This window comes from Sebastes umbrosus, chromosome 20, assembly GCF_015220745.1.
Source record: "Sebastes umbrosus isolate fSebUmb1 chromosome 20, fSebUmb1.pri, whole genome shotgun sequence".
Taxonomy (NCBI): domain Eukaryota; kingdom Metazoa; phylum Chordata; class Actinopteri; order Perciformes; family Sebastidae; genus Sebastes; species Sebastes umbrosus.
This window is the reverse complement of record NC_051288.1, coordinates 1,515,986-1,531,935: the sequence shown is the minus strand read 5'-3', so window position 1 is coordinate 1,531,935 and position 15,950 is coordinate 1,515,986. Positions and strand designations below refer to the sequence as shown.

The 15,950-nt window shown below is 41.8% G+C and overlaps 1 protein-coding gene across 1 annotated transcript in view; it reads right to left on the bottom strand.

Annotated features, from left to right (window-relative positions):
* dnah9 (dynein, axonemal, heavy chain 9) overlaps positions 1 to 15,950 on the bottom strand; it is a 179,667-nt gene that overhangs the window by 146,024 nt on the left and 17,693 nt on the right. The window contains 14 exon segments of the mRNA XM_037754464.1: positions 113 to 268; positions 3,155 to 3,314; positions 3,485 to 3,628; positions 4,235 to 4,401; positions 4,584 to 4,682; positions 4,684 to 4,807; positions 6,199 to 6,360; positions 6,542 to 6,804; positions 6,887 to 7,083; positions 8,199 to 8,334; positions 9,804 to 9,908; positions 9,910 to 10,046; positions 12,970 to 13,078; positions 15,343 to 15,489. Coding sequence (XP_037610392.1) covers positions 113 to 268; positions 3,155 to 3,314; positions 3,485 to 3,628; positions 4,235 to 4,401; positions 4,584 to 4,682; positions 4,684 to 4,807; positions 6,199 to 6,360; positions 6,542 to 6,804; positions 6,887 to 7,083; positions 8,199 to 8,334; positions 9,804 to 9,908; positions 9,910 to 10,046; positions 12,970 to 13,078; positions 15,343 to 15,489 — 2,106 coding nt within the window.

Sequence of the window (15,950 nt, the reverse complement as noted above, 5' to 3'; positions counted from 1 at the left end):
AGACAGAGCTGGGACAGAAAGTTAAAATAGAAACTGTAGTAAATATTCAGTTCATGAATACAGAACTAAATCTGCAGTATGTTCTAATTGTTTTAATATCTAAATTGGGAACCTCGTCCATGGTGAAGCGGACTCCAGTAGCAGCCATCAGCTGATGCCAGTGTCGGGCTCGTATGGCCGGGTTCTGGAGCTCCGCCACGGCCCGGAGGGAGATGAGGAGGTTCTTTACTCTGCTGTCCAAGCCTGTGAACGCCTCCCACGCTCGAACCTGCCAGACACAAAGGCGGGAATCAGTACAAGGGCTTCTGACGGAGACGAGGCAGCTCCAGGCTTTTATTTATTCCAGTGAAGTTGACATTCATGTACTGACACACATTCAGTGCTTCCCAGCCTTGCTCAAGGGCCTGTAACTCCCAGCAGCAGCTGATAGTAAATACAGATTCTCTATCAAACTATTTGCCTTTGAGCAAGGCACTGAACTCCCAAACGATCGTTGGCTAAGCCCAGACCTCCTTGTTTACTGTTGCTACGCCTGACAAGCGTGCATGGCAGAAATGCAGTTTACAGTGATAATGGGGGCAGCATCACTCCTTGATATTATTCATCGTTTTTGAAACAGTGGGTCTTAGATTTCAGACAGACGTGGACAAAAGCAGCTTAACATTTCTAGCCAGCAACCGTCAACTTGGATGGCTGAAATAACTACTGACCACTGACAGACTTTATTAGCTGTAACTAGCTAGCTATTTAAGCTAATGGTCAGTATGATAAGAACAATGTAAGACTGTTATTTCATTCTAACGTAACACTGTGTGGATGCTTAGCTCACCTATTCATCTATTCAAACTGTATGTTTTCACTTTTAACTTAGAAGAAGGATTCTAGGAGGAGTTAGAGTGACTGATGTGTTTAGCAAATAGTAATTATCAATCTTGGATAAAGCAGCTGGAGCTGGTTTAAACTAAGGCTGTATTCGAAACCGCATACTGCATACTACTCAGGAGCGCAGTATGCAGTATGCAGTACATACTGCATACTGCGTTCCTGAGTAGTACGCAGTATGTGACAGTTAAAGTGATGTATTTAGCAGTATGCTAGACGAGGCTTAAGCCTTCAAACCAGCTCTTAAAGCACAGGACAAAAAAACTAACTTGTACCACTATTACAATATTATCAAAAAATACAACTTTGATTTTGTTGTTTATGTTCTGCTTGTTTACTTTATAAGATACTGCAGGTTTAAACTATTTATTCTGACAGCTCATAAAGAAGTCCGACAAACAGGATCATCAACGAGGAGAGATGGGAAATATGAAATATTCATCCACAACATTTACTTTACTCAAACTGCTTTTTCAGTTACAGCAAAAGGACTGATCTCCCTCCAGATATTAGAGAAATGTTAAAAAAGTGTCATGTTGTCTCAGCAGGAATCTCTCTGACCCGTCAGAAGCTGCTCTTTCCCTCGCCACTCTGCTGCTCTGCAGCCGCTCTGTGAGCGTCACTGGCCGGCTCTCCAGCGAGCTACACCCGCGGGCGATTGTGGAGCTTTTTAATTCGAAAAAAGGCAGATAATCACAGGTTCCTGTTAATTTATAATGGACATCTGTGTTGTGATATTTAAACAAACTATCCGTCAACAAGGAAATAAAAGCCTCTTGTCTACGAGACCGGAGTGAGCTCCAGCAGCTCATAGCGGTCTCTGAGCGTGACTACCCGGCTTGCTGGCAGCGACCCGGGCAGGCGCTCGCTGGCTGTCACGGTATTCTGTGGAGCTTCTAAACTCCGACAACGGTGGAACAAATGTTCGATTCGCCATCTAACTTCGTAAAACTGCCGATATTAATAATCTACACAGTTGATTTCTCGCCTCAAAAACTTTCAGAAGTGAATTTAGTGATGAAATAGCTACAAAAAACGTAAAAAACGAGCAGCTTTTGGCTGCTGTTTTTGTACCCGTAGCCTGTGCTGTTCCGGCGCTTTGCATTGTGGGATACAGTAGGCGAGATAGACTGGTCCGATGCATACTGGAGAATTTTTCCAAATCAGTACGTCATCCGGGTATTTTTGGCATACTGTAGATTTTGCTTTTGTTCGCATACTACATACTACATACTACATTTTGGCCAAATCAGTACGTACTACTAGTATAGTATGCGGTTTCGAATACAGCCTAAGAGAAAACTTAAGAGAGCTGAAGTCCCGCCCCTTCCTTTGGACCATGTGACCTTATTTCAGAAAAACTATGAACAGTAGTGAACGGAGAGGGATAAATGTTATTTTGATCCCATATGAATTTCTCCATGAATCACACATCTGGTGTTTGTACATTTAAAACATAATTTTGTAAATCCAGAAAGTCTCAGTTTGTTGTTAAACTGTTCAAGTATCAAGACTGTGAAAATACGTCATTAGAAGAGCACCTTCTTTCTCTTCCTGACTGATATAAAGAGCAGGAGTCTCTGATAAAACACATCAAGTCAGATAACGATTCATCTGTGTGTGGAACATAGCTAAGTTAGCTAGCTAGCTAGTGTTGGTGACGTATATTGTGAGAGATGAGAGATGTAGTTCACTGAGCGGTTTCACACTAAACTATATGATACTACGACAAACTGACACTTTCTGGACTTGAACATTTTTAAATTGACACTGCTTCCACACCGATTTCTATTATGAACAGGGCTTCAAACTAATGTAGTTAGTTACTGATACACTCCTTGGCTTTGGAAGTAACGTAGTGTTACTACTGTAGGAATTTATAAGATAGTTAGCCATAGGCTACATGCTATCAGTTGCAGATTACGTGAGAGCAGTTAAACCCATTACGTTTAATCCATTTCTTACATGTTTGCTCTTGTGTTTTTGGTTTTGACACCCCCCTTTTATAGGCAGAATGTTTTTGGCATCATTGGGGAAAAACTCCATAATAACCTTACTCTGTTACTCCTACTACAGCCCACTGCACACCGTTTCAACACGTGGAGAAATCCTAAGCTTGGCTAATGCTTTGATGGGAAAATCACTGTTCATGGGAGGGGATAAGCAAACGGTCAAATGCAATTGAAAGTTACATATTTATATCAGTTATTCAAGATTTATTTTCCTATCCATCTTTTTAAACTAAATACCGTGCTCTATCCTCTTCCCTCACCTCTTTATCCAGCCCCCGTATATCTTTAGAGAAACGTTTGCACTCCAGCTCCATGTCCTCCACATGGATGTCTCTCCAGGGAGTCATCCTCCATGCCGCCATGCTGGATTCCACCACGGTGATCATGTCCCACAGCTCCTTCAGCAGGCCCACCTCACGCCTCGGGGACGGAGTAGAGAGAGGACAAAGTGAATTAAATCAGCATGAAAACTGGAACCCCTCAGATACTGACTGGGAGCGTAAAAGAGCATCTCTTGCTATAACGGCTCATTAGTTTCGAATTTGGCACGTGCTTGTGGTATTTTCCTTCCTTCCGTCTTTGGGCTTCACCTGCACTGTCGGAGCTGTTTGTACTCGGAGACGGTGACCTCGAATAAGCTGGCAGACTCCACCAGGGAGGCCATCACTGCCTCCCGCTCCTGGATCTGCCGGTGGAATGCGTCCAACATCTGGTAGGGGCTCTCGCTGTCAAACCTGGACGAATGCATGATCACACACAGGCGCCCATCAACACACACACACACACATTTGCAGAAGCCCAGTATAAATCAGGCTGTGTTTAGGTAATGAAGGGCTGCAGTTTGCCAAGCCCGACTTGGCGGCAGCATAACCAGACCAGAGTCTCCAGCGCTAACTGCACACTGTGACAATTAACAATGACTTCCATGGCATTAATGGGAAAATAATCACCAGGTTATTAAGAGACCGATTACACACATAACTAATCTGACAATTAGACATTATGACGAAGCATCTCTACCTATGAATTAATTATCATTATGTTAAGATTCAATTAGCCTTGTCGGATGCTAGAGCCTTGAGATAACACTATTATCAGGTGAGGAGGCAGAAAGGTGACATACTTACATTCTCCAAGGTGTAATCAGTTACAGAATGATTTATACAAGGAGTTATAGTCCATATTAATAAGTGTCCTCATATCTGCTAACAACTACACTAGAGTGTTTAATAAACCATGTATTCAATGTTTATATACTGCTTGTAAATGATACATGGAGCTGTTAAGTAAAGTGGTCCCAAACAAAATCTCAGAGGCTTAACAGCCAATATTTATTCTACCTGAAGGGCCCGTTGCTGCGGAACTGCTCCCTGAAGGTGTGCTGCTCCACGTCGAACGAAGCACATTTCCGACGCAGGCTGGCCACCTCGATGGCCTGCAGAGGCGCCACCTGCTGTTTAACTAACACAGCCTGCTTTTTCACATTTTTCCACTTTTCTGGCAACTCCTGCAGGTAAACAGATAGATATAGAGAGAGAGAGGGAGGTCAAAGCAAGGAGGGAGGGCAGGAGTGACAGATGATGATTTGGGAAGAGCACAGAACGGAGATGGACAACACTATGAAAGAAACCGGAGAAAGAATGTTTGCTCGTGAAAAAAGAGCGTCAGCGACTGAACATCAGTCCTAACCTCCAACTGTCTGTAGACCACGTCAGGCAGCTCCTGTTCGTAGACCTTCAGCAGAGCGATGGTTTGCTGCAGGGGCTCAAACATGGCGTCTGTGGTGTTTTTGTCTTTCCTTAACAGCCAGCAGGTGACCCAGGACCCCCACCAGACCGCCATAGTCACCCTCCTCCACCCGCTGGCTCAGGCCAGCCTCAGCCACACTGATAAACTTCTCCAGATCTGACAGACTGGGGATGGATGACAATGATCATTAACCTCTTCCATAGCCTTCAGGGGGCCGGCGGCCTCGGACAGCTTTACGTTTTTCAGGGGCTGTAGCAGGCTCAGTTTTAGCTAGAGTCAAGTTGCTGGTATCTGAACTACAAAACCTAAAGAATCCATTTGGTACCAACCAGGTCATGCTAGCATGTCGGGAGGAACGCTAAATAACGCTACGAAGAACATACAAGGAAAAACTGGTCCCTTGACCTCTGACCTCAAGATATGTGAATGAAAATGGGTTCTATGGGTACCCACGAGTCTCCCCTTTACAGACATGCCCATTTTATGATAATCACATGCAGTTTTTTGCATGCAGTATAGATGTGTTGTTCTCGCCTATTCTGAAATGGTGTATTTGAATATTTCTGTCTTGGAATTGGATATATTGGGTATCACTGTAAAGCTGAGACTCTTGATGATCCATGAGCCCAACTGTATTCATGTGTGATGATGTTAGTCCCCATAGAAGACAGTTCATTGTAGTGAGACCATTTTTTTAAACTTGACCTCACTGTATAAAATGACCTGTGGTGACCTCTAGGATAATCACAGCCTCATGAAACTTTACAGCCACAAACTAGAGACCTAGAGCATTCAGAGGATGGATGGATCAAACTAGAGACCTAGAGCATTCAGAGGATGGATGGATCAAACTAGAGACCTAGAGCATTCAGAGGATGAATGGATCAAACTAGAGATCTAGAGCATTCAGAGGATGGATGGATCAAACTAGAGACCTAGAGCATTCAGAGGATGAATGGATCAGACTAGAGACCTAGAGCATTCAGAGGATGGATGGATCAAACTAGAGACCTAGAGCATTCAGAGGATGGATGGATCAGACTAGAGACCTAGAGCATTCAGAGGATGGATGGCTTTCCTAGCTATATTGACAATAAGGGGGTTTCTGAGCAGTTTACACAACAGAAGTGCAAATTCTAAAAGTTTTTGTTCCCAAATCACAGCATGTCTTTTTCTATGGTGTTCCTCAAGGTCTTGGTGTCTTAATGTGGTATTTTGGAGGGATTATTGATCATTTTTATTAATTCTCCAGTGGTAAAAGAAATGTTTAAATTTAGCACCAAATCTGTGTAACAAATGGTATCAACCCAAAAATTGCCACAACAACTTATGAGACATAATAGAGCATGGGATGACCATCATATACTTCTATCATGATGTTTTAAACCCCTTTGCACTTTCACTATTCATGTTAATTAATCATTAATTCATTAATTCATTAATTGATTACCAGTAGCATGAGTACAGAAAAGTTACACAGCAGCTTGCTAACATTAGCAACAAGGAGCTACTGGTCATACCAGACCAAATAAGACTGTGTAAAGTTGTACCTCACCTGTTGTTGACGTGATCGATGAGGTGCTGTTTGAACATGAAGCTCCACTTTTTGATGATGTTGAGCAAGGCACTCTTCATGCTACGTCCATCCACCCTCATCCACCCGTGGAACACGTGCACCGGCTCCAGACCCTGCACCTCTTCGTAGATCTTTTCATACCTACAGTATGATGGCAAACAGGTTTCAGTCAGGTTAGGGGAAGCTCAACTTAATGCTTGTTTCAACTGTTCTTCAACCTTAACTTAACCTTCACTCAAATACAAAACCACTGATTCTAAATCCTAAAAATGACCACAGATACACACAACAGACACTCACACTCCACTCCACCTATACCTACCGGTCCACCTGTTCTCTAAAGTTCTCCAGTGTCGGTGGGCTCTCTGAGACGCCGTCGTCGGCGTAAACCTCCGTCTCCTGGCCGGTGATGACGTGGCCGTACAGAAGGAACTGACGCATGAATTCCTTCCTGTCGTCCACATACAGGTAGCTGTAGCGCTCCAGAGAGATGCGGAAATCGCAGCACGTCGCCATGACACCCTGCACGCGTTCCATTAGGAGATGACGCATGTCTGCCAGATCAGCCATGTCCTCCATGTCAGCCTGAGGGGACACGTTGATGGCAGTGATGTGCATTTCAGAGACTGAAGTTCTACATGTTGAAGCTGCATCAAAGCATCAGTACCTGGTAGTGGGGGAAGGGGCTATGCTGGGCGAGGCGGGGCACCAGTGAGGAGATTCTGAACACATCGTTGATGAGGCTCTCCACCAGCTCAAAGAAACCGTCTCCTGCCCCAAACTCCAGAGATGGAGCGAACACCATGTCAGGAACCTTCAGATCCAGCTGAGCCTCAAATAGAGGGGCCGCCACCGCTCTCTGATCTGCACCCAAAGGAAGGGATTACACTAACACTACTACAGTACAACATATGGATTTGTCTTAATAACTGAAATGTCTGTGTTACTTTGGAAATTCTGCAAAATATTACATTAATTTATTCATTCATTGTTCAAAACCTTCAGCGAATGTGTTCCCCAAATTATAAACCTCATGTGCTGATGAAGGACTGAGCAATATGACCAAAAGCTCCAGAACAAGGGACTAAGTAGACCTTGAGTTGAGGTTATATTCATCTATTCCATTGAGCCTTTATAAGAACATAGAGGTTATTTCTGCTTTGGTTATCATTTATTTCAGGGATTTTCTCAGTAGATTTGTGCGAGACACAAAGATGATTTCCCAAAACGAGTCACTGAGTTTCGGGGTCCCTGCTAATAATCTACCAGACATAATGTTATATTGCAGCTGCTAGAACATGGAGGGACAGGATTCTCCATTGGGTCGATATCATTTTAAAATTTTAAACCAAAATGTTTGTGGCAAATTTTCAAAAAAATAATTCTGTTATATAATTCTTCATAAAAGATGGTCTTGTGTTTTTCAGGCTAAAGAAAACAGTGCAAGAAGGGAAGTAGTGAAGTTTCATTCCTCAGCCTGCAGAGGATGGCTGACTGTTGTCATAGCTGCCTGTCCTCCAGTCACTTCACTCCTAATCAGAGAAGACGTTTTGAACCCACACAATGGGGGGGAGAAGAAGAAGAAGAAGAAGAAGAAGAAGAAGAGGGTAGGAGAGAAAGAACGTGTGGAGCAAGGGAGGAGAAGAAGAACTGGACACAGCAGCAGTCTGGCAACAGTCCACCACATCTTGAACCGCATCCAGTCTATCTAAACTGGTAGACTAAAACTCGTGCCAGCAACAAAGTCCAGATCTATTTTATGTCCACAGCCAAGACAGGCGGACACCCAATTGACATCATAACCCCTGAGGACGTGTTGCTGGGAAGCTGTCCAAGTCAGTGCTGGATGATGATGATGATTTTTGATATTACATTTTTGGTTTCCTGCAACATTCTGGCTATGAGACAACAGCAGCAACACCACTAACATCACAACAAATAGTAGTTTTAGTGATTTTTCTGTGTATCGTTTGTCCTACCGGTGTTATCCAGGAAGAACTTGAGAGAGCGCTCGACGCTGTTGAAGAATCCGTCTATGATCATGTCGTCTACGTACTCGACGTAGGCCTTCCACTCCTCGGAGGTCTGCTCGGCGTCCAGCAGCTCCAGATTGCTCTAAGACGTGACAAAGCCTGACAATCATCATCTCGACCACATCTGGAAATCACTGGAAAGATTTCAAAGCAAAGCCGCTGACTTCATAATAACCTCGTAGTGGAGGTCGATCAATATGGGATTCTTGAAGACCAATATAATAACGATAGTTTGGACCACGGAAAAACCCCATGACAATCGGCCAATACCCCCACCCCCACAAAAAAATGTTTACATTGTTGACAATCTTTGACTATAATACAAACTCTCAATATTTGCACTATCTGTTTATATCATGTTTATTTTTGTTTATAGTTTATTTTGTAAATTGTACATTTTATTCTTATTTTATTTGAACGTTTTATCTATTCTTTTGTTATTATACTGTTTGTCTTGCACCAACAAAGCCAAAGAAAATTCCTAGTGTATACCTCTTACACCTGGCAATAAACACCATTCTGATTCTGATTCTGATTCTGATTCTGAACTATATAACGAACTGACATCTAAGTCAAAGTAATACCTATATGAATAAATACATCTGGAACTGATCAAACTCAAAGTAATAAATATCTAAATAAATAAATAAATCTGGGACTGATCAACTTAAAATAATAAATATCTAAATGAATAAATAAATCTCTAACTGATTAAACTCAAAGTAATAAATATCTAAATAAATAAATAAATCTGGGACTGATCAACTTAAAATAATAAATATCTAAATGAATAAATAAATCTCTAACTGATCAAACTCAAAGTAATAAATATCTAAATAAATATGGATCAAAACTTAAAGTAATAAATATTAAATAAATAAATAAATCTGGAACTGATCAAACTCAAAGTAATAATAAATAAATAAATAAATCTGGAACTGATTAAACTCAAAGTAATAAATATTTGAATAAATAAATCAATAAATCTGGAACTGATCAAACTCAAAGTAATAAATATATAAATAAATAAATCAATAAATCTGGAACTGATTAAACTCAAAGTAATAAATATTTGAATAAATAAATCAATAAATCTGGAACTGATCAAACTCAAAGCAATAAGTATCTAAATAAATAAATAAAATAAATGGGCGATGTGCTGTTTCTGTGGGGTATGACTGGCCAGGATCACTTCTGCTGCACGTCCTGCACGTTATTAAATGCATTGTAAACATTCCCGGGGTAAAGAGGATCCTAAAGTGTGCCATCCCATTTCATGGGGTCTTTAACAGTTGTTTAGATTATGATCAGAAGTTAATCACATGCACACAGATATTTTGCCCTCATTATGTGTATGGAGAATCCATGCAAAACGGTGATGTACGTCACACGTGACTGGCGGCTACGTAACTGTCGGCCGCTATCGGAACACGGTTCCACCAATAACGATAGTTTGTAAAAGGTCCTATCTGTGCCGATCAATCTGGACCTCGTAGAATGATGAAATGTGAGTGACATGTCACACAGCCACTAGGAAACCTTTTTAATCACCTTCAGCAGGAAGTGGATCTTTTCTCCAGAGGACCGTATCAGACTGTAGAACCTATCCAGCCTCTCAGCCCTGTCCTCCAGGCTGAGCGGCGAGTCTTTTTTGCACCTCCTTCCTGTCAAACATGGGGCTGGCCCAGGACCTCATGCAGCTCTGGATCTCCTCCACGTTGTCCTTGGTCCTCTGGAGTCGGCTCTCCAGGTCACAGATGGAGTCTCGCACCTCCTGGATATACTGCCAAATACCTAGAGGGTGATGGATGATGGAGATGGTGGTTTAGAGGTCAGAAGAATAGAACATCTATGAAAAAATGACTAAAACACAGCTAATGCATACAGTATGTTTAAAGGGACTATGTAAGACACGGGAAACCTCTGTTGGTCTGGAGGAGCTGCAGCAGTTATTTCTGCACAAACGTCCACTGTACATTCACTAGATATTCTCAGAGCTAAACTAACTCTTCTGCAGTGTGGAGTGTGCGTGCATGCACGTGTGGTGGAGTGAAAGAGCGAGAACGAGTGCTGTGTGTGAGCGAAGGCAAGCAGAGGAGCAGAGTACAGCAGAGACTCCGGTCCTGGAGACCAAAGCTACGGTCTCCCCCGCGTCCTCCGACCGCGGCCAACACTGTTTAACAGACGGGCTTCACTAGATACAACCAAGAGGTTTTGGTGCTTCTGTGTAGTTTGTGTTGGAGTCTGAGTCTGGACAGCGTCTAGACGGGGGGGGGGCAATAGTGGTTTGTATTGATTCAATCAAACATTACAGTCGTTGACTACTGAGTGCACTTTTCTGGTTTAACAATAAAATGCAGCATTGAACATCAGTGTGACAGCCTGTCTGACATTACAGAAACTTGGAGGGGTAAAGTAATGGACTTCATACAATGATAATATACAAGAGAACCTGTTATCAGTTCTAAAATGGAATGAATGCTGTGTTTCCCTACAAGTGGAAAACTCACTTCAAATGCATTTTTCACTTAATAATCCGGTGCTTGTCAGGGCAAGAAGGTGTACGGAGAAAATGGACAACCTATTTACTTCCACCAAATAAATCTACAGCTGACAAAAGCATAAAGAGATAAGTGTAGAGGTGTATGCTCTGCAGAGGGAATGTGAGTTTGTCCCCACAGACAGTCGGTTGTACCATAAATACTCTTCTCATTTCTGCTACGTTCTTCTGGGACTCCTGGACTCAGAGAAACTAACACCACGCCTGCCAGCAGAGTGTCAATCAAAGCTTATCAAAGATTGAACGCCTCTCCTGCTCTTGTTTTATATGTTTGTTTCCAAACCTCTCTGTTCATGTCATATCTCAGAACTACTGTATATATTGTTATTTTTTTACATCATATACTCTCCTATAATATATAGAAGCAAACACATACACAGTATATATTCAAATAGCTCGAACATTTGCTGTTTAAACACAAACATTTCCACAGCAGTATTTTGGGATGGTAGCAGTGACAGCCACTCAGACTTTAAGAACAGAGAGAGGAAACGAGAGGGCACAGAGCTGGACTAACTCTCTAATTGGTGACTTAGCATTCAAGATGTCAAAGATAAACAAAAAATCACCCATGGTGTAGACTACCACTTTAAGGAATAGTTCAGCATTTTGGGAAAACTCTTATGGCGGGGCGGCTACAGCTCAGAGGTAGAGCGGGTCGTCCACTAATCTGAAGGTCGGCGGTTTGATCCCTGGGTACTCTAGGTAGCATGCCAAAGTGTCCTTGGGTAAGATGCTGAACTGCTAGAACTATTTCTCGATGAACAACAGTGTATCCGTACGCCCATGCAACAGTTCTATACAGCATCTCTACAGCCCACGCTGGTATATGTCACTGCACATGCACAATAATACCACACCTGGCAACCTCAGGGTAATGACAAGACTGGGATGGCTGTGGCTCAGGAGATAGAGCGGGCTGTCTACGATTCACAGTCACATAACCTTAAACTGCTCCTGCAGTTTAGAATGAGCTTAGAATGGATAAATGAGAGGTATATTGTAAAGCTTGAATTACTGTATTAATTAAGCTACGACAGCAGTGGAGAGAGAGCTGTGTATAAGACGAATGGAAACACATCGAACATGCTAACGGCATCACCCACATGTGCCACCGGAACGAGGAAGAAACTGTTAGAAAGTGTTTGCTATGTTCCTTATTGTTATAATGAAAATAGTTTCAAAATGCAAAAATGTTCCCTCCGTCCCCAGCAGGAGGACTTTGTCTGTCTTTGACACTTCTACTACTGTCTGTTCGAAATAAATGAAAACAAACAAATCCTTATGCATTCCTTTTTTTCCCCTGCTGGACCAAACTCGCACTGAAACCGTGAATTCTAAACCGAGGTATGAACCACCGTGACTTCTGTGTACCGTTACGCCCGGGACACACAGGGAACGTCAAGAGTGCGTGGCGGCTGCTTGGCGTGGTGGCTGTGTGATTCACGCATCAGGTGTTCACAACATCTGCGTTTCTGCTGCTGCTGCTGCTGTCAGCTCTTTCTTTCTACATAGAGTTTGCTTTTTAATGGCCATTTCATTTCATTATAAATATCATTTATATTTATTTTAGACAAAGAAAGGTTAAAAAACGTGTGGTAATTTGTAAATAATAGTAATAATCCACAATTAAAATCCGTACTATATTCATTCATGGAGCTCTCCAAGTCACTGCATGTTCTAGAACACTGTCCGGCACATATTTTCAAAATAAAAGCCTTGTGTTAACAAATGAAGGAATTCTTTCTACAGAAAAAACACTTGAGGGCTTTTTATTTCGAAATGAAAGCAGGAAATATTGATTTAAAAATAAGTCTTTACTTTTTTTCATCTCTGTATCATATTCTACAGATAGACATCGAAACTGTAGTAATGTTGCTGGTATGATGTCAATATACAGTCAATAGATCACCTTCACTGTCTGTTGCTGCTGTGAGACGCACGCGACACGCGTCAAAAATAGGTGAGACCTCTATTCTCTAGAAGAGAGGTGCTATGTGTTAACACAAACGCCGAAAAAAAAAAAAAACAGGTAACGCAGCCGCCACACGCTCCTGACGTTCCTGGTGTGTTCCGGGTTTTATATACACCCCTACTTGATTACTACTTATTTTGAACAATCCAGAGTATCTGATGATTCTCAGTTAGTGTCCTGACCTTGGCTGTTCCAGTTCAGACTCTCCTCTGCCTTTTTGAGCTGAGCGTCGATGTCCCTGAGCTGGCCCTGGACCAGAGGATGCTCCACATCGAGCACAGAGTGCATGACCTGCAGCCAGACAGTGGGAGAGACGGAAACAGGAAACAGAGAGAGATGTGATGTGATCTTCAGCTCTCATTAAGTGTGTACAGAAATATCATTTCATTAGAACGTTTGTGTGGCGTTTCCGAGCCCGGAGCATCAGGACGGGATGTCGTCCTCATTAAAGTCATTGTTTCTGGATCGTTCCGTGTTGCCGTGACTTAATTGGACTTGAACTTTTAGCTACCTGAAGCAATGAAGAGCTTTTTAAATGTAATCATCTCATTGAGGTAGCTGTCCTCTGTGAGGCTGAGTTAATTACATCAGTGTTTGCTCTCGTTTCATTCCACATTATTGAAATTGCCATTTTGCCCCATGCCCAGTTCCCATTAAGACCAACAATACAATTATGTGTCCGTGCAAAGAGAAGCATTTTATGTACTAATTCTTTCATTGAAGTCATTAAGTGAATACGCATACGATGCACATCATCGTTAGCATAATCTCAGAATAAAATGTAAATGTGTCTCTTTATTAGCATGCACAGAAATCACTGTAGTTCAGTTGAGTAAAGAGCTACTGATCCATACTGTGATTTTGACATTTCTGAAATAGTATCAGACAGCAGAATAAGCCTCTACAGCCGTGATAGCAGCCCCCACGAGGCTCTAATGCTCTCTAAACACCACGACTGATGGAAGGATGAAAAATCTATACAGACGACTTCACCACTAGTGCAGCAAACAATGCAAAATATGTCCTGAGAGTGGCGAGGTTAGTGGAGTAAACCAGCCGATTTCAGATATCTTGTATACAGATGTTAAGCTGTTGATTTTCATATCAAAGTAAAAAGTTTGAAATGAGACCAGAGGGTGGCACTAAAGGCTGATGGAACAAAGTCATCCTGATAAATCCTCTGAGGACCGCGAGTATTCACAGTGTTGGAATGTAACTAAGTACATACCTTTAAGTGCTGTACTTAAGTACAATTTAGAGGTACTTTCCTTGAGTATTTCCATTTTTATGCTACTACTACTGTACTTTTTACTCCACTACATTTATCTGACAGCTTTTGTAGATTTAGATCATTCATGCAAAACATAAATAAATGATGATGTCTTATTAGGCCATAGATTAAACTACTCAGCAGTATATAAAGTTATTCAAATGAGCTCCACCTTTACCAGCTGCAACATGATAAAGTGATGAACACATTAATGCATCAATAATAATTAGAATACAATAATATAATATATTATTCTGAAATGGGTCATTCTGCACAGTGACCTTGACCTTTGACCACCAAACAAATCTATTGAGTTCGTCCTTGCGTCCAAGGCGTTCCTGAGATATCGCATTCAGAATGGGTCCAGACAGACAGACAGACAGACAGACGGTCGGACAACCCAAAAACAGAATGTGTCCGGCCACGGCTATCGCTGGCACGGAGGCATAACGCCTCGCTTCCACACAGTTTGTTTTGTGTCCTTAAATCCGTTTACGGATTACGTCCCTAGTGTTCAACGCAAGGAAATTAATCTGTTTACGGATGGAAAGAGAGACCATGGGAGAGAAGTTACTACATGGTGTTTTTATATCTATGAGTTACTGTCTGTTGTTCACCGTCTAGTCTAGACGAGTCACATTTATAACGTTAGCTACATTTTATCTAAGTGAAAAGTTCAATGGCATATTTAGCTAACATTGGTAGCATGCTTACTGTGTAACATAGAGTATATTTATATATACATATATATATATATATATACGTATATACGTTAGTGGTTCATACGACTTTTAACAAAATAGTTAAAAACTGCTAAATATGCCCTCAAACTTTTCACATAACTGTATTTTATTCATCAATAAGTTTATTAATTCGCTAATTCCACAGGAAGTGGTGCTCAGTGCATACAGTCTGTCCATTAACTGCCGCAAAAGTTAAATTTTTTTCAACGTGCTCAGGGCAAATTACGGACCGTAGGAGTTTCACAAACACATGGGAGATCACTGATGTTCCCATAGGAATTAATGGACTTCCGGTTGACACGCATACGTACATAAAGCTATGTAGAAACGAGGCATTATAACCACAGATGTATTAAGAGAACTGGATAAAGCGTTGGAGGCTCCCGTTCATTCCTATGAGAGTGTCTCAGTGGATCGTGAAGCCAAATGGCTCGACTGCCGAGTGATAAAGTACCAGGATCATCTGTGTGACATCTTTGTGAATCAGTTTATGTACCATGTAATAGCCTGTCTCATCTGCTTTTAGCCTAAGCTGAGCCAACCTTGTTATATCGGCCCACGGTGAGCTCCAGGTTGGCCACATACTGCCACAGCTGGCCCCTGGTGGTGTAGATCTGCACCGCGGTTTCAGGGATGACATCGGTCTGTCTGGCCTCCAAGTACTTCACTTCCCTCAGCACGGATGCCAGCTAGGAAGAGGTCGGAAGGGAAATTAGAAGCACTGGATGACATATCAAGACAGTTACAACTAATAGTAATTCTAGTATATAATACTAACTAATTATTAAAGGTCCCATATCGTGCTCATTGTCAGGTTCATACTTGTATTTTGTGTTTCTACTAGAACATGTTTACATGCTGTAATGTTAAAAAAAAAACTTTATTTTCCTCATACTGTCTGCCTGAATATGCTTGTATTTACCCTCTGTCTGAAACACTCCGTTTTAGCTCATTTCAACTTCAACGGAATTGCAACGGAATTGCAACGGAATTGTGTTGCTAGGCAACAGCTTTGGGTCCATGTTTACTTCCTGTCAGCTGATGACATTCACATACACTGCAACAGGAAATAAACTGGGAAACATTTGGAATGTTTACTTTTAAAACCGTGTGATGATCTAAATATTGTATATTTGTGAGATCACAAATG